This window comes from Brienomyrus brachyistius, unplaced genomic scaffold, assembly GCF_023856365.1.
Source record: "Brienomyrus brachyistius isolate T26 unplaced genomic scaffold, BBRACH_0.4 scaffold35, whole genome shotgun sequence".
NCBI lineage: Eukaryota > Metazoa > Chordata > Actinopteri > Osteoglossiformes > Mormyridae > Brienomyrus > Brienomyrus brachyistius.
In genome coordinates, this window is record NW_026042310.1 from 3,096,269 (window position 1) to 3,115,119 (window position 18,851).

Consider the following 18,851-nt stretch of genomic DNA (forward strand, 5'->3'; position numbering starts at 1 on the left):
GCTGGTTGAGACCCCTGGCTTAGAATCGCTGCCACGCCTTCCAGCCAGGAGCACAGCAAAATCAAAAACACACACGGACACACACACACACAACCTCCCTTTCTCTCCCAGAATGAAAAGCGCGAGGAGAAGGCCATCTTGCTGGCTCCGCTCTCTCAGGAAAAAGGAGCGGCGGGTGCACTGGAGGAAAGCGCAGGAGTGGGAGGAGTCATAGGCGAGAAAGAGGTGGAGGAGAGTGAACCGAACCACTGAGGGAGGGAGAGGGGCGGGGCCAGAAATCAGTCATCACAAAAGCCCAGAGGAGATTAACCCAGAACTCTTATGGTACTAGACACAAAGACAGATGACCCGCTGTGTGTAAACAACCTTCAGATGAACTCCAGGTTCGACAAGAGGCCAAATGTAACTAGGATGTGTAATGAACCAATACAGCATCACTACAGCACCTGTTAAGGATCAGTACAGTACAACTACAATATCGGAGCTAGCTGACTAGCGGGTCTGACTGCCCTGTACCCGGGTGGGCCGTGCCGGCTGACTAGCGGGTCGGACTGCCCTGTACCCGTGTGGGCTGGGCCGGCTGACTAGCGGGTCTGACTGCCCTGTACCCGGGTGGGCTGGGCCGGCTGACTAGCGGGTCGGACTGCCCTGTACCCGGGTGGGCTGGGCCGGCTGACTAGCGGGTCGGACTGCCCTGTACCTGTGTGTGCTGAGCCGGCTGACTAGCAGGTCTGACTGCCCTGTATCCGGGTGGGCTGGGCCGGCTGACTAGCGCATCTGATTGCCCTGTACCCGGGTGGGCTGGGCCGGCTGACTAGCGGGTCGGACTGCCCTGTACCTGTGTGTGCTGAGCCGGCTGACTAGCAGGTCTGACTGCCCTGTACCCGTGTGGGCTGAGCCGGCTGACTAGCAGGTCTGACTGCCCTGTATCCGGGTGGGCTGGGCCGGCTGACTAGCGCATCTGATTGCCCTGTACCTGTGTGTGCTGAGCCGGCTGACTAGCAGGTCTGACTGCCCTGTACCTGTGTGTGCTGAGCCGGCTGACTAGCGGGTCGGACTGCCCTGTACCCGTGTGGGCTGGGCTGGCTGACCAGCGGGTTTGTTTGGCCTGAACTTGAGGTGGGTCGGCTGATCAGCCACAGTCAATCTCACTGTGGGGCTCGTAGCAGATACAGCCTTGCTATAAATAACGCAGCCCAGCAGCCTGCAACTGGAGCTGGAGAAACAAGGCTGGACAGAGCGGCACTTCACCCCCACGAACCTCCCCCAGCACAAAACCTTCAGCACCGACCCCCCAGCTTACCGAAGCAGAGGACGGACCCACGACGGATCAGCTGGCGGCAGGCGTGTCTGTTGTCGCCAGTGCGGTTCCAACGCGTGGGTATGGGGAGTTACACGTCAGCTGGAGGGGGCAGGGGGAAGGAGGGGGGCAGCTGCTGGGAGCACAAAAATATCAGCCAGGCTCGCCCCCCTGCCAGCGTCCGGAACACAAGCAAGACGGGGGGGGGGGGGGGTGGGTTCTGAATGGGACGGCATGGAGTTGAAACAAGCGACCATCAAGCCTCAGACCAAAACAGGACTGCGGGGGGCGGGCACGCCTAACCAAGCCCATACAGGGGGGGCCAAACAGGGCACACATGGCCCCATGCTTGGTAATGAAATAGAGCTCTGAGGTGGAGCCCCCAGGGTTTTGCAGCAGCTTCACTCGCCCCACCTCAGCTGCCCTGAATTTACGAACATCCCATTAACACCTTCAGTCCGAGCAAATTTCAGCTGACGTGCGACCAACGCTACTATTCCAGCTGCAATACTTAACTACACCACTAGAGGGTACAATCCACTATGTTCCGCTAACACCTATTTACACTTGACACCAGAGGGCGCTATTTCTCTGATCATGGATCTGGAAATTTCAGTACATACCAACTGACTGTGCTTTTGAAACTGGGGTTGATAAATAATGAAATCTTTTACATCACCTATCATCATGTGCTTCAAACCAAATCCTACAGGAGAAAATATGAGTTATAATAAATAATCATAATCATTAGGAATGCAGCGTTAGTGTGACTAATCTTGTTCACTCCGGGATAAAGGTATCATGGGAAAAACTGCAGAGGCATAACTGTGCTTTTCTCTGCCACTGCGTGGGTACTGTGTTGGTGGCACAGTGTGTGTGTGTGTGTGTGTGTGTGTATGTATGCAGTAACTAGTCACATGTAACGACGTTATGCAATGAAATGACAAAATATCCGTTACAGCTACTGAGAAAAATATGTAATTTAATTACAATACTAATCAAAATGTTGGTGATTACAAGGGAGTCACATCCGAATACATTCCTTTCGGTAAAAAAATAAGTAAAAACATTATAGGTAGAATATAGCATTTATTTTGTTGCTATGCATCTTTTCGCCATGCAGAGATGCAGCTTTTGCCACATTTCCAGACAACGCAGGTTAGCTTTATTGTCCAATTTAAAAAAAATTGCCAGAAAAGTAATCAAAAAGTAACAAAATTTAATAAGTTACATTACTTTGATGAAGTAATCAAAATAGTTACATTACCTGTTACATTTGTAATAGCGTAAGTAATAATCTGTAACCAGTCACATTTCAAAAGTAACCTCCCTAGCACTATGCATGTGTGTTCTCCTCCAGTTCTGCCTATCCTCTTACAAACCTTCAGCTACAGGAATTCCTAAGCCTGTACAAATGGCAGCTGGTTTGCCCTCTGAACTGTCTATGATTTTGCTTTCCCCGCCACTCTCATTCCAGCGCAAAGATTGTTCAATCTGCTTCCTGTCTCGATAAAAACCTGAGATCTCATGTATCGAAATGGGCCTAGAACAAATCTTCGATGTGTGCGTATGAATCACCGGTACCCACAGGCAAACTGGTATTTATCACTGGTGCATACGAACAGCCGTACGAAGTGAATGTTGGTAAATCTATTCTAAATATGTCCGCAAAACTAATTTGAATAAAGAAAGAACTCTGCAGGCCATACAACTGCAACGTAACACACGTCGATCCGCACAGAAGGAGATCGTGTTGCAGAAATGGAAACCATTAATCGTCATATACCCCTATACTCATATTCTTGTATTTTGCTATTAAGAAATAAAATTGAAAAAAAAATGTGGGGAAAAGCTGTGGGAATGGTGTGTGAGTGTGTGTGTGCCCTGCGATGGGCTGGCCCCCCATCCTGGGTTGTTCCCTGCCTCGTGCCCATTGCTTCCGGGATAGGCTCCGGACCCCCCGCGACCCAGTAGGATAAGCGGTTTGGAAAATGGATGGATGTTTTGGTAACTTCATCAGTGGCCTGCCAAAGTGAAGGACTTAGCATAGGGACAGGAGACACATGTAGTTAATGCTGCGTCATTTGTAATGAGGAGGGCGGCGGAGGTGAGGAAGGAGTGGCGCGATCCGAAAATGACCAGCAAATAAACGCCCACAGATCTCACATCTCTGCCACGAAGGGCAACCTAAGCACCATGCCAGTATCACCTCTGGATGGTCACATAGCTGATATCATGGGCCGAACAGGGATCATTCCAGATGGTGATGCTGACCGAGAAGCTCCACCTCCCGTGGATGAGGTCTGTCTGTTAGAAAAAGGCGAGAACTTTTGTGGTTGCGTGTAACAGCCAGTAATGTGTGTCGTACCCCAACAAGTGAATATTGTGCCAGACACGTCAGTTGTTTTATAAAGCACATACACTATATGGACAAAAGTATTGAGACACCTGGCCATTACATCTTCAGGAACTCTTATGTCATCCCAGTCTAAATCCATAGGCCTCAGTATAGAGTTGGTCCCCCCTTTGCAGCTATAACTGCTGCCACTTTTCTGGGAAGGATTTCCACAAGATAATGGAGTGTGTCTGTGGGATTTTTTGCCCATTCATCCAGAAGAGCATTTGTGAGGTCAGGTACTGTCTCCATTCTAGCTCATTCCAAAGGTGTTTTGATGGGGTTGAGGTCAGGCTTTTGTGAGGGCCAGTCAAGTTCTTCCACACCAAAGTCACCCAACCACATCTTTATGGACCTGGCTTTGAGCATTTGGGCACAGTCATGCTGGAACAGAAAAGGGTCTTCCCCAATCCCTTCCCACTAAAGGTGCTTTCACACCAGACTTCAGGGCCGTCTCGACTCGGAATTTTTACAGCTCCTGTCGCTTTCACGCCACACAAATTGAATTTCCTGATGCGGAAATATAGAGATGCAAGCAAAAATGTATTAACTGACACTTTATATGTAATTGGGGTACAAAGATTATTTCATCTGCTAAGTTTTTGCTACACTACATCTCTTCTTCTGGGCTTTTGCGTAACTTCCAAGTGCTTGTAGTCAACCAGTCAGCATGCTATTGCTCTAAACTCCTCCTCAGTAGCTTGTGTTCGAATGAAAAGTACCTAGTCTGGAGTAGGTAGCAAAATAATGTTCTGGAACAGCCTCCAAGGAACTACAATTGGCCTGAATTCCTGCAGTATGAGCACAACAAATGTCTTTGGTTCTGGAAAAAAGTTCTGGTTTCAGAAAAATTCCAACGGTGCGGAAAGTGCCGAATGTTATATAGAATTGTCCATAATGTCTTGGTACGATGGAGCATTAATAGTTCCCTTCACTGGAACTAAGGGGCCTGGCCCAACCCCTGAAAAACAAGCCCCATACCATTGTCCTTGTCCTTCAGACTGCCAGAGAAGCGTGATTCGTCACTCCACAGAATCCGTTTCCACTGCTCCAGAGTCCAGGGCAGTGTGCTTTACACCACTGCATCTGACAGTTGGCACTGTATTTGATGATAAGACTTGCATGCAGCTGCTTCGCCATGGAAGCCCATTCCATGAAGATCAGTTTTTGTGTTGGGATTAATGCCAGAGGAAGTTTGGAACTCTGCAGTTATTGAGTCAACAGAGCGTTGGCCACTTTTATGAACCATGCGTCCCAGTACTCAACGATCCCATTCTGTTACTTTGTGTGGTCCGCCACTTTTTGGCTGATTCTGTGGTTCCTAAACACTTCTACTTTGCAGTAATACTACTTATAGTTGGGCATGGAATATCTAGCAGGGAAGAAATTTCATGAACTGACTAATTGCAAAGGTGGCGTCCTATGAATCCTTGAATTCACTGAGCTTTTCAGTCAATTCAAATCATTCTATTTGTCATTCTATTTGTCAACTAAATCATTCTATTTGTCAGTCTATGAAGATTTATAATTAAGTGGGACTTTGCGTGTTGCCAATGTGACAAATGCGATCATTTCAACTCAGTTACACTTCTCTGCTGCTAGGAATTTCTGCGTATGTATGGTCCGGAGTGCTCGTAAGTATACGCACATTTCTACATGCAGGAAGAAACAGATAAATACCATCCATCGATTTCCTGAAACCGCTTATTCTATTCAGGGTCACGGAGGGGGTCCAGAGTCTGTCTTGGAGGTTATAGGCACAAGTCAGGGAACAGCCCAGGATGGGCTGTTCATTACTGTGAGTCGAATACCACGTATTTAGCTTTGATAATGCCATGTGCTATTTCAGATACATCTTGTCACTTCTTTCCATTAATTATTATATACTGAACAAAAATATAAACGCAACACTCTTGTTTCTGCTCCCATTTTTCATGAGATGGACTTAAAGACCTACAATTCATTCCAGATACACAATATTACCATTTCTCTCAAACATTTCTCACAAATCAGTCTAAATGTGTGATAGTGAGCACTTCTGCTTTGCTGAGATAATCCATCCCACCTCACAGGTGTGCCACATCAAGATGCTGATCTGACATCATGGGTAGTGCACAGGTGTACCTTATACTGCCCAGAATAAAAGGCCACCCTGGAATGTGCAGTTTTTTGCTTTATTGGGGGTCTGGGGACTCAGAACCGGTCAGTATCTGGTGTGACCACCATTTGCCTCATGCAATGCAACACATCTTCTTCGCATAGAGTTTATCAGATTGTCAATTGTGGCCTGTGGAATGTTGGTCCACTCCTCTTCAATGGCTGTGCGAAGTTGTTGGATATTAGTGGGAACTGGTACACGCTGTCGTATACGCCGGTCAAGCACATCCCAAACATGCTCAACGGGTGACATGTCCGGTGAGTATGCTGGCCATGCAAGAACTGGGACATTTTCAGCTTCCAAGAACTGTGTACAGATCCTTGCAACATGGGGCCGTGCATTATCTGTCTGAGTGGCTGGTCTCAGACGATCTTGGAGGTGAACCTGCTGGATGTGGAGGTCCTGGGCTGGTGTGGTTACACGTGGTCTGCGGTTGTGAGGCCGGTTGGATGTACTGCCATATTCTCTGAAACGCCTTTGGAGACGGCTTATGGTTGAGAAATGAACATTCAATGCACGAGCAACAGATCTGGTTGACATTCCTGCTGTCCGCATGCCAATTGCACGCTCCCTCAATGCTTGTGGCATCTGTGGCATTTTGCTGTGAGACAAAACTGCACATTCCAGGGTGGCCTTTTATTGTGGGCAGTATAAGGTACACCTGTGCACTACCCATGATGTCAGATCAGCATCTTGATGTGGCACACCTGTGAGGTGGGATGGATTATCTCAGCAAAGCAGAAGTGCTCACTATCACACATTTAGACTGATTTGTGAGAAATGTTTGAGAGAAATGGTAATATTGTGTATCTGGAATGAATTGTAGATCTTTAAGTCCATCTCATGAAAAATGGGAGCAAAAACAAAAGTGTTGCGTTTATATTTTTGTTCAGTGTAGAATTAACACAAAATGTGAATTAAGCATCAGACATTCGCATGCATGGATTGGCTTGTGACTATGAAAACAGAAAGGACTGAGGATTAATGGCCCATAAAGATTATTTTTACTATTTTATTTTTACTTTTTTTACTTAATTTTTGCATTATCTGGAATGTTTGAGCACTTTGTTTTGCATTAATTGTTTCCCACGCTGCTGGCGAACGGACAAAACATAAATACGACATCCGCAGCGATGTCCAGTTTCCCGGATGCAGCCGGGGCGAGCGACCGCACAGACGTTGCAGGTCACCTCGAACCAAATGAAAGTTTATTTATCAACTGCACAACAGTATATTATACCGCAGAAGATGCAGACAATGAAATTGGTGCAAGTTATGCTACTTTTGTCACTCGAAAGCAATTCAATTAATCTGTGATGCCAACATGAGATTGACACGCCCACTTTTTGGGCCCCTGTCCAGGCGTCCAATCAAAAATCAGCGGTTTAGCACTGCGACCCATACGACCTGGGATTGCAAGTTACAGTGCAGTTCCAAGTAAAGGAAAAGGCACCTATTTTCAATACACAGCAGCCACACAGCGGTTGCAAGGTTTGTGCACAAGTTCACTTTATAAAATAAACGATATGCACATCCCTGCGTATCATGCTGCCCATGAATGACGTCAACTTCCGAAAACCATTGCCACTTTCATCCTTTCTTTTTCTTTTCCGTGTGAACGGCGAATCACGTTCTTTGCTTGACGTTTGACAAACTTTAGCATAGCGTTTTGTAACTTTTCCTGAAATATATAGTGTCGTATATAGTGTCGATCGTGTATAGATTGTAGAATGAGAGTTAATTGTAAGGTGACCATATGTCCAGAGTCGAATTTTCGTTTTACAGGGTGGTTAGGGAAATCTCATTAATATTCATGAGAGGCGCTACCTAATTGGCCGTTGAACGTGAAACCTCATTAATACTCTGACCCATGGACGCATCCTCTTTTTCGTCTCATCAAATATGGCAACCCTATGTACCCTTATGTACGACAGGAAAGGGCCTGATTTGCATATTACATGAGCATGTAACTCATCCATCCATCCATTTTCCAAACCGCTTATCCTACTGGATCGCGGCATGTAACTCATTTGGTCTGTTTATTTACGGTTATTTGCGGGCGGCAACTAAACAGGATCTTAGACTCATGCATTTACGACATTTAGTTCCGACATTTCCGAGGGGATATGTGAGTACGCCAGGTTTGATATATCCTAACATTTTTGTGTTTTTTTTTTTTTTCATGCGTACTAATTTTTTTCACGCTAAAATTTATGCAAAGTCTGATAAATGAGGCCCCTGGGGTTCAACACAATGTGAGCTCTGGTAAAATTCTTATAAGAACTATAACTTAACGTCCGTCAAGGGTATGAGTTTGAGATGTAAAAATGAAGCAGAGTGGAAAATGAATAGGTGGGGGGCAGTTGAAATGCAGAGAGGGGGTGATGACTTAACCCAAGAAAATCAGACACCTGCGTTGAGTGTCCTTTGTCATGTTTTTTTAAAATCCATTTTGTTCGTTAAAATCTAGATGACAAACTAAGCTAGTTGCCTTCATGAAATACCTCAGGAAAGTTGTAATTCGCCCTATGCCCCGCCCATGGTGCTGGGCCGGAGATGAGGCGTACGGAGATGAGGCGTACGGAGATGAGGCGTACGGAGATGAGGCGTACGGAGATGAGGCATATGGAGATGAGGCGTACGGAGATGAGGCGTACGGAGATGAGGCGTACGGAGATGAGGCGTACGGAGATGAGGCATACGGAGATGAGGCGTACGGAGATGAGCCATACGGAGATGAGGCATACGGAGTGTCTAGGTGGGTCGCGGCCCAGCCTGCTGGCACCTCCGGGCAGTGGGGCGGCTCAGCTACGCCAGGCAGCTACTGGATACCAGCTAAGCAGATCTCCCTGCTTTATGCAAGTGACCAGGTTCTGCTTGTACCCGAACCAGCAGAATGCACTGTTCTGTGTGTGAGTGTGTGTGGCTGCGTGTGTTTCTGTGTGTGTGTATGTGTGTTAGCCACTGTGTCTTTGGTTATTTGTGCATCTATCTGTCTGAATGTGTGTGTGTGTGTGTGTGTGTGTGTGTGTGTGTGTGTGTGTGCATGTGTGTACCTCTTTCTTTGTCTGTATTTATTTGTGTCTGTGGCTGTGTGTGCACTTGTATATCCACACATTCCTTCTCAAAGGACAAGCAAACACAGTAAAAACACACAAACTAACAGACACCAGTGATGTTACCCCAGTGAAACACCAAGTCAAAGCCAGTAACCCACCCGCGTCTAACATATTCTGATACGGAAGAGTGACTATATGTGGTCCAGTTCCGCTGGCCAGAAGCCAATCAACTGCATCCTGGCTGAAAATACGCTTCAAACCCGTGAGTCTTCACTCACATGGGACACACAGCTGTGTTAGTGATGTTAATGTCGGCTAGCGGGGTGCCACGCTGGAATCGCTCTCTGGGCCCTGACCTGCTTATCCCTCCTCACACCTTCACATATCGACGGACCGGGCCTCAGTCCTGTTTTCAAGCCACAATCCAACCTCGTCATCCCGGTCTGAGGAAGGTTCAAAACAACTGCCCTGCCCCCAATTCTCCACCGCAGAGGACTGATCCCAGACCATTTTCAGAGAACGGAACAGGAGGGGTCTGGAATGCAGCGTAGATACGACCTAAAGACGCCAGCCAGCAGCCTTTTCCGCGGCCGGAGGCATCGCTCGGTGAGCTGCCCAAACGGGCCTGACAGGATAGTGCTGTCTGACGCGAGAAGGGCTGGTCACATGACCACACCAGTACATGAAATGCTGCTATTGTGAAGGAGTCACAGTGCCTGTGTCTCTAATGGAGGGAGTCACAGTGCCTGTGTCATTGTTGGAGGGAGTCATGGTGCCTGTGTCACTAATAGAGGGAGTCACAGTGCCTGTGTCACTGATGGAGGGAGTCATGGTGCCTGTGTCATTGTTGGAGGGAGTCATGGTGCCTGTGGCACTAATAGAGGGAGTCACAGTGCCTGTGTCACTGATGGAGGGAGTCACTGTGCCTATGTGACTAATACAGAAAAGCACATTCTTATGAATATGGTATTCTGGAGGAATGTCCTCACAGTAAACAGCAGCTCCACAGCTAGGCTGTGAACCAACAACCTCCTGGCCCCCCTGAGCCCCAGCCACCACCCACCATCCCAGCAGGCCTCCGATAGCAGCTTGCAGCTAGATCCCGCCAAGCCTGGCGACTGACAGCAGGCTGGCTAGTACAGCTCAGTCTGAAACTTTTTATAACCCATGTGCCTTAAATAGACGCTACAGTTTTGGGTCAGTCCCCAAAAGCCCTCTTTTTTCCTCCTTCCATAACAGAACAGTCCCTCTTTCGCTGTTGTATCTGGGACGGGGGGGGGAGCGGGGAGTGTAAGGAGACGATGCTTTGCTGGGGCAGTGGGGGGAGGGGGCTGCATGTTCCATCCCTGTAGGGAGTCATTGTACCCCCACCATCTCTAACAGCAAGTGCTGTACAAACGGAGCCTGCCCGGCAGTGGAACGCACCCACCTCCGCAGCAGCTATGGAATCGAGGCCAACCACGTTATGCAGCTGCCCTGCCAACCGGTCTGTCCAGGGGGACCTTCAAGAGCCTCACGGCTGAGAATCCAGCACAGGAAGATATTTTTACTGAGGTGATCCAGGTTGAGTGCCTTCCTCAGCCAGCAGTGGCTGACATATTTACAAACGCATGAGCAAACTGTGCCTGCATCTGTGCATGCAGAACACACTGAAACTGCTACAGACCATCCGGAGACAGCTACAGACCACCCCAAGACAGCTACAGACCACCCCAAGACAGCCCGAGATATCCTAAGACCATCCTAAGTTTTTTACAGACTATACGAAAACAGGTATAAACCACCAGGAGACAGGTGCAGACCACCTGGCATTTGATGCAGACCATCCCAAGATAGCTACACTACCCTGAAACAGGTACAGACCACCAAAATACAGCTACAGTCCACCCTGAGACAGGTGCAGACCATCCTGAGACAGTTATGCTACGCTGAGACAGGTGCAGACCATCCTGACACAGTTACAGACCATACTAAGACAGCTGTGTGGGTTCAATAGATGACTTGATCCTGTTATCATCAAGGATTAAACATTAACTTGTATAATCAGTTGCCATTCCATCAGGCACAACTAGCTAGTTCCTGCAGATCAGACTGTATTGTGCTAGCATTGTGACATCATTCCTGCAGATCAGATTGTATTGTGCTAGCATTGTAACAACATTCCTCCAGATCAGACTGTATTGTGCAAGCATTGTCACATCGTTCCTACAGATCAGACTCCATTGTGTGCGGCATCATTCCTGCAGATCACAATATATTGTACTAGCAGTGTGACATCATTCCTGTGGGTCAGATTGTATCGTTCTAACATTGTGGCATCACTCCTATAGGCCAGACAGTACTGTGCTCTCATTGTTAATATCACAGAAGGAGCTGGTGAATGACTGATGAATAAATGAATGAATGGGTAGAATCTTCCAGTGTGCATTTAACCTGTCATGGATCCCAACTTATCTCAACCAATTGTCACTCCACAACAAAGTAAGGAGGCTACAATTATCCATTACAATTACAATTATCCAAGACAGGGACATGCTGGAACCCGACTCTCTGTCCCGGACACATAACCTACAATCACGGTTTTCCCCTAAAACCTGTTTTTGCTCAGCCTTCCTCAATGCAGCAAGAATTAACCCATCCTGTGGTAAACAAATAACACGACTTGCACCCCTCCCCCCCCCCCCCCCCCCCCATCACAGAGACAGTGGGCTGTCCCATCGCATCCTCAGCTGAGAAACAGAACCTGTTCCACCTCTTCTGCCTGTCATCAACAATGTGGCTGCAGGCTCAGTTAAAAACTTGACACAAAGGTGGGCGGAGCTTCTGCACTCACTGTCTGGTAGCAAATCTTACCCCCCCCCCCAAGAAAACCTGACTCTGCCCCCTCACCGCTGAGTAGTTCAGTTCAGTAGTTCCTTCCACAGGTAAACATCCGTACGAATGATTCTAGGAAAGAGGAGAGATCTAAAGCACATTTATGGACAGAGGTGCTCAGGGGAGTTGGAGACGAGCTGGCTGGGGGTGCACTGCTCCTGGGGCCCCCTGATTGACAACCTCTCCCCACCAGGGGACCCCCAATGCCCACCCTGTGACGGGACTCTGGTAATGCCGCTGGTGCGATGGGCTCCTTCTAGTGGTTCCTCCCTCACGCAGCCACACCACGAATTACAGGAGAGTTCTGCGCCTCCAGTGGGGAGTTGGGAGGTTCGCTTACCTCTAGAACTTCCCGCCGCAGCCCTTCGCTGCTCCTCAGCCAACCACGGCTCAGCTCTGCCAGCTCCAGGATGGGCTGCACCTTCAGTCGCACCGTCTCGCCTGACTGCCGGATCATCTCCACGATCTCATCCCGATTCCGGCCCTCCACGTTCAGCCCATTTACCTCCACCAACCGGTCGCCGGGCACCAGGCCGAGTTCCAGTCCCAGGCCCGGGCCCGGGCCCGGACCCGGGCCCAAACCCAGACCCATCTCCTTGGCACCAGAGCCGGGCTCGGCGAAGTGGACCACGCGCTTGCAGACGGCACCATCAGCAGCACGGCGCTCCAGCATGGCGGTGCGACGCAGTGAGAAGCCGAAGTCGCCGGTGTCGCGCCTCCGGATCTCCAGCTCCCGGGGATCCGGCAGAACTGGGGGCATCACAGCGGGAAGGCGCAGGTCCGCCACGAACGTCCGCTCCACCAGCTCCGGGACCTTCGCTGGGTCCAGGACAGGCTCAGGGTCTCCAGACTTTGGGGGCATGTCAGAGGCCTGTGGGGATGGGGAGGGCATGGCGCCCTCTGGTGGCCTGTCCTCACTGCCCTTTTGGGAGAAGGACAGGCGCTTCATGAGGTGACCCACCTGTGAGCTCTGCTTGGCCAGAGACTTGGCGGCACGCTCTCGCACCGAGCTGCGCCGGGCCCCCACACCGCCCTTTATCTCCTCGCCGGGGCCCGCTGTGTCTGCTGCCGGGCCCCCGGTCTCTGTGGTGCCTGCCCGGACAGGCATGGGGCCTGAGATCTCCATCCTCCCCTTCTGCTCCTTCTTGGCCCCACGAGGGAGGTGGAAGAAACCCCTCCTCACGCTCATCTCCTCCAGGCTCCTCAGCTCCGCCGCCGACATGCGCTCCTTCTTCTCCCTCTTCTCCCGCTTCTCCTTCTTCCCACCATCCTTGTCTTTGTCCTTCTTGATGAGATGGAACATTCTGGAAAAGGCCTGATCCCGGCCGTCAGAGGCGTGTCACATGGAGGCTACACCCCCATGCGGGGTGAGTACCAGGCACCAGACGCGAGGCGGTCCCAGAACCTGCAGATCCAGCTCTCCTGAGAAGAGAAGGTTGGTCAGGATGTGAGTTTCCTCCTCTTTGGATGAACCAAAGCCTATTGTATCAAATCCTTTGACATCACATCAGCGACAGCCAATGCTCTGTGACGAGCAGCAAACTCTGACCATAATCGCCTCAACATCAAAGTTAACACTGTTCTTAATGAATGCACCACAGCAATTAGAGGAATCTCAAAGAAAAACAGCACAAAGACGTGCATCCTTATCAGGAATGCAGGGCGTCAGGTCTGCACCTCCGGACATGACTCAGCGCTCAAAAAACACTCCTAATCTGGCCAGCTGAACCCTCCGCTTGTCAGCTCAGATCTCTGTCTCAACTATTATTTGCACGGCACTGTCGCACATTGTGTTTTACAGCCCTGCAGACTCCTGCCTCCGCCCACCCTCTGACCTACGTGAACGTCACGCAGTAAGACATATGGGACTCGTAAGCTGACTCGTAACATTGGAGATATTGTATGAATCGCGCGATTTATCCTCCCGGTCGATTAGCCTGAGAGGTCACGTGGCTGAAATTTCAACCAGCAGTCGGGTAGCAGAGCTGCAGAGAGTCAGACGGTGACTCTGCAGGGGATGCTATGCCCCCCCCCCCAAAGGCGAGACCTGCCTAGCAGGGGCACCGCTCCGTCCTCTATCGGTCCAGACGTACACACTTAAGCCCCGTATCTGCTGTCAGGACCTATCGGCCAGCAGCGTACCCGTATTCCACACGACCACATGCATGTAAGTCCTGCGAGTCGCTGTCCGGCTTTCTCATACTCCGATTCGTATTTTCACGCCTTCTTCTCACACTTGTTTCCTGTCCCAAATGCTCTTTCACCGTGCCCTCCCCGTCACGCAATAAGAACGCCAGCAATTTCGGTCCAAGTAACAAACCTGATTAAACTAGATCATTAACCCTTATTATAAAGCATTATTAATAAGGGCGTCATGAACGGACAGTGCGTTCTGGATCCGCGTTATAAAATATAATCAAACTTTAAAATCCACAACAGTACAGCATACAGAAGTAGATGCATGTTATGAAATGAGTTTCCCTTTATTGATTACCGGACGGGAAATATTACTGACATTAATGCTTAAATTGTGACACATCATTAGGGGCTAGTTCGCTCTCCCAACCTCATCGGTGTGAGTGCGATTTAACCCCAAGTTCAACTACCCTTCAACCCTGCAGAATCCAGCATAGTGCATTTCTTCCTTATAAATATAAATCCCCGTGGGTGGCTAAGATCTACTCACCGTTTCCCGGTGCGATGTCTCTGCAGCTCGCCGAACCCGGTGCTGTTTCGGAGCGCAATAAGGCACCTTCGCCGGGACGAGCCGCAAGGCGCTGCGCAGCCGCCACCCCCATTCCTCCGCAGGTCCCGCAAGCAAAGTCGGTCCTAAGGCGCCCCCAGCTGGCAACTTTGCGGAACCGCAGCCCGGCAAACGGCCATCACCCGCGAACTCCATGACTTCGCCCCACTCATCTACCTCCCAAAATATTTAATTTATTCAGTGGTGATGATATACGCGTGGTCAAAATGGTGGCTACTTTATATTTGTGAAATTGGTTAATTTAAAAAATATTTTCTTGATGTTCATCATAATCTAGTCATTTCTTTAGGTGTGTGCATAGAAATTCGATATGTCGTGCGCCCTATAAGAATATAAAAATGCGCTGTATTCCGGTGCTCCGGCTTCTTAAGCATTTCCTAAAATGGCAGATAGAGAAAAACCTTGAACAGTCCTGACACAGCAGGTAGCAGCGCGGGGGTGTGGCAGACCTCACCCAAAAAGGTCTCCGAGCGCGTCCCTGCCGCGCGCTGGCCTTCAGCAAAAAAAAAAAAAAAAAAAAAAAAAAACACCTGATCTGAATTTCTACACTAAAAATACCTGGTTTTTGGCTAAAGAAAACTGATACTCGCCTTGGCTAAAAATCTTGAAACATAATTTCGTAGAGGATACTGACTTTATCATTCGGACTTATCTGGCTTGTATATGAAATAAGAACATGGAAATAAAATAATTCACAAGATGCGATAAGTGCTATCTTTAAATGTCACTAAATCAGTGAGCTATAAGATTAAGAAAAGGGGTAAATTCTTGGATTCATAGAATGATCCATCCATCAAATCTCCACACAACTGATCTGTTACAGGGTTGTGGTCAGAGGTGCAGTGGTAGGACAGGCAAGGCAGGCAATGTCCTGGGGCCCCAAGCTGCGAGGGGGTCCCCGAGGGCAACCGATTACAGCAGGGGTGTCCAATCTTATCGGCGAAGGGCCGGTGTGTGTGCAGGTTTTTGGGGTAACCTGTAGGTCGGGTGTTCAAACCCAGGAGCGAGGACTCTTCAGCCAATCAGTCCTCTAATTAGTAATCTAATTAGGGAGATGCAGCGAAAACCCGCACACACACCGGCCCGTTGCGGATAATATTGGACACCCCTGGATTACAGGGTACATTGCGATGACAAATCTGCTTTATTTGTGTATTCCGATTTTCACAAAAGATAAAATAAAGGAGTTGTGTTTATTAAATTATCTTCATCCATCCATTTTCCAAACCGCTTATCCTATTGGGTCGCGGGTATTAAATTATCTTTGTCGATATTATTAATTTACACTTCCCAGGTAAGAAAGGTAACAAAGGTCATACATTTTACCATGCCGGGGGAGGGGGGGAGTTGGGGGCCCCCCATGGAGTTTTTTCCCTAGGGCCCCCAGAGTATCCAGAGAATCGCCTCTGGCTGTAGTGATCTGTAAAATGTTTTGGTTCCTAAATATCTGATGTTAACAGTTGGTCTGCTGTGCACTGAATACAGGGCCCCACCCATATGAGACTGAAAGCAAAGTAGCAATGAAAACACTGTGGGGAAAACATACACTAGGTGGCGCTGTACACAAAGCATGTGGTCTGTCCAGGAAGAAGCATCTCCCAGACAGATCTACCTGCCCGTTTCCCTTCCTTGGAGTCCCTGGGTATCCAACACCAACATATGACACTATGGAGGCCAACATGAAGACTCAGAACCATGATATTCCCTCAGCCCAGGCCTCAGCCCAGACTCCCCAGCACCATCAGAAGGGTGTGGAAGTCCCCCCTCCATCACAAAGCCCCTAAGGATGGACCAAGAGGCTGTAAGGGAAGTAACCCTGAGCTGTCAATCGCTGTATCCTATTGGTTAATTCCTGACTATCCAGTGAGTAACGGAATCCAGTGATTGGCTGGGAGCGTTAAAGCCACCAACAATCCCACCATGCAACTACAAGCCTAGACTTCCCATCAGTGTTTCCTGTGGATGAAGAGCTTTGGTTTTGGGACACCAAGGGGGGGGGGGGCAGATGCTACTGAAAAAAATGCAGACATCAGACCATTGTTGTACATGGTTTTTTAATTATTGTTTAGTGATGAAATGTTCCATCCCTGTCTGGATTAGATGATTGATTGATTGGATGTTTTTTCGCCATGGCAGCAAAGATTTTGCCGTGGCGGGTTGCCGTGGAGAAATGTTGTCAAGCAGAAACACTGCTTCCCATCGTTAATAACTGAGACATAGATGGCTTATAAGGCTAATAAGAGTTGTTATTGTAGTTACAATCGATGTTGCTATTACAATATTTCTGTGAATTGCTGTGTTATATGATATTTTTGTCATTAACTTGAATTCTTTGCCATTTCTATTGATGCAAACCTTTGTGCATCTGTGTTAATTAAAAAAGTATTAGATGGAATTGTTTTAAGCAGGTTATAGGTGCACAGAGTCAACAGGACCAGCTGCCCCCCCCCCCCCCCATAGGCGACTGCCTAGGGCACCATTTGATTAGGGGACACAAAAGACTGAGTGAGAAAAAATCTGAAGAAATACTTCTGGTTGCAGTCTGTGACATTAGAGCTATTTACACTAATTATAAAAATTCACTATTTTCCCATGAAACACATGCTGGTTAGTCAGCAGCCAGACACCCTGTACTGATAAAATGCTTTTAATTAAAGTAAACTTGCAACATTTGGGGCTCTACTGGGGATGCTCAATAGGATCTCGCCTAAGGGCGTCAGAACACCCAGGGCCGGCGCCGAGAGCCGGACTGCGCAGCTGCACACACGCATGTCTGACGTGAGTCTGAGTCCTTATCAGCAAAGCAGTGCTTAAGAATGCGGTGATAGCACAGTTCTCACCTCCAAAGCCTGGGCGAGTCACGATCAGCTCCTGGACCAGGAGGACGCCTTGCTGCCTCGACTACCAAAGACAGTGGCATTGTGATACGCTTACGATCAGAAGGTCACCGTTACGAATCCCAGGGACTGCAGACTGATACTGCTGTTGGGCCCCTGAGCGATGCATTTAACCCCCGTCAGACCCTGTGCTGCGTCCCCCAAGCTTGCTTACAGTCGGGGGGGGTGCCCCAAGAGCATGCTGGGAAACACTGGTCTATTCCATAAGCTGAAGGTCTACATCAGTGTTCCCCAACCCAGTCCTCGGGGGAACCCCGGACAGTCCACGTTTCTGCTTCCTCTCAGCTCCCAGTGTGCCTATTCCAGGTATTCGATGTTCCTGATTGGCTGAGAGCTGGGAGGCAGCAAAAATGTGGACCGTCCGGGGTTCCCCAAGGACTGGGTTGGGAAACATTGGTCTACATGAGGCTCAGCTGTACCACGCAACCACAAAATAAAGAACAGGACCGCTGCTGTCAGAAATGTGACAGTTTGAGTCACTAATATGTCAAGTGCCATATAACCACACGCTATTAGCAGTGTGAAGCGTCAGCTATCCCAATCAGCATGCTGTTACTCAATTCTGGACCATTCAATCAAAAAACGATCTGTTTTATATTTTCATAAATGTATCTTCCTCGCCTGTATTTTTTCAGTAAAAATAGTTTGCCCTTTTCCCAACATTAATTTATGCTGTCTAATATTTCATGTTTACATTATAAAATGTGACTCTGGCATATGAACTGTAGGATTGCCAACTTTGGTCAGCTGGCTGGAGTGAGATTTTCAATTTTAGACAACTCTGCACAAGCATTTATATATGAGTTTTATTACCTTGTAAATAGTCTGTAGAGTTTACAAACTACCCCAATGCTTTTGATGTAGCTAATTTTAGGTTTATAATGGAATAATATAGATTTGCTGTAAGATTTCTTGCATGAGCGTGACAGTCTGAAAGCGTGAGTGTCACGCCAGATGGGTGATAATTGGCAGCCCTGCAAATGGCGTATAGTATCTTGGGTGTTGTGATGTAATTGTTTTGTGAAGATATTTGAGTGTGTAGGCACTGACTGACACATTACACTTTGCTAGCATGGCGAAGGAGAATCTGTGTACAGCAAACGAACACACTGACTGATACAAACAATTAAAGTATGGGCTACACTGAATGTTTTGTAGGTGTAACTAGGAGTTATCATTCAAATACATTTCCTTATCAAAGAAAGCAAAATGTCAGTAATGTGTATTTAGTGAAGAAAAAATACAGTTCACACAGGTGTAAATGTCATAAGATGCGCACATTCTTTATTTGTACAACACTGCAAACATTCACAAAAGCAAACCGTTTTATACGCTATTTGTATATTTATTGTATTATATTGTGGATGTCTTACGTTTATTTATCGTATTTGTATTAATGTGTAG

At 48.2% G+C, this 18,851-nt stretch overlaps 1 protein-coding gene across 9 annotated transcripts in view; it reads right to left on the bottom strand.

The window, feature by feature from the left end:
- The window catches only part of LOC125721821 (unconventional myosin-XVIIIa-like), a 40,152-nt gene extending 25,447 nt beyond the window's left edge, over nt 1–14,705 (bottom strand). For 3 of the 9 annotated variants that reach the window (XM_048997930.1, XM_048997928.1, XM_048997926.1), the window contains exons 1-2: nt 1,304–1,453; nt 98–180 (exon numbers count right to left, since the gene is read on the bottom strand). In XM_048997930.1, the coding sequence (XP_048853887.1) occupies nt 98–137 (40 nt within the window). In that variant the 5' untranslated portion in view covers nt 138–180; nt 1,304–1,453. Of the gene's footprint in view, nt 1–97; nt 249–1,303; nt 1,454–12,126; nt 13,209–14,472 lie in introns of those variants that run through there. The other 6 variants (XM_048997932.1, XM_048997933.1, XM_048997924.1 and 3 more) reach the window with 6 other exon arrangements.
- Between the last annotated feature and the right edge of the window lie 4,146 nt (nt 14,706–18,851).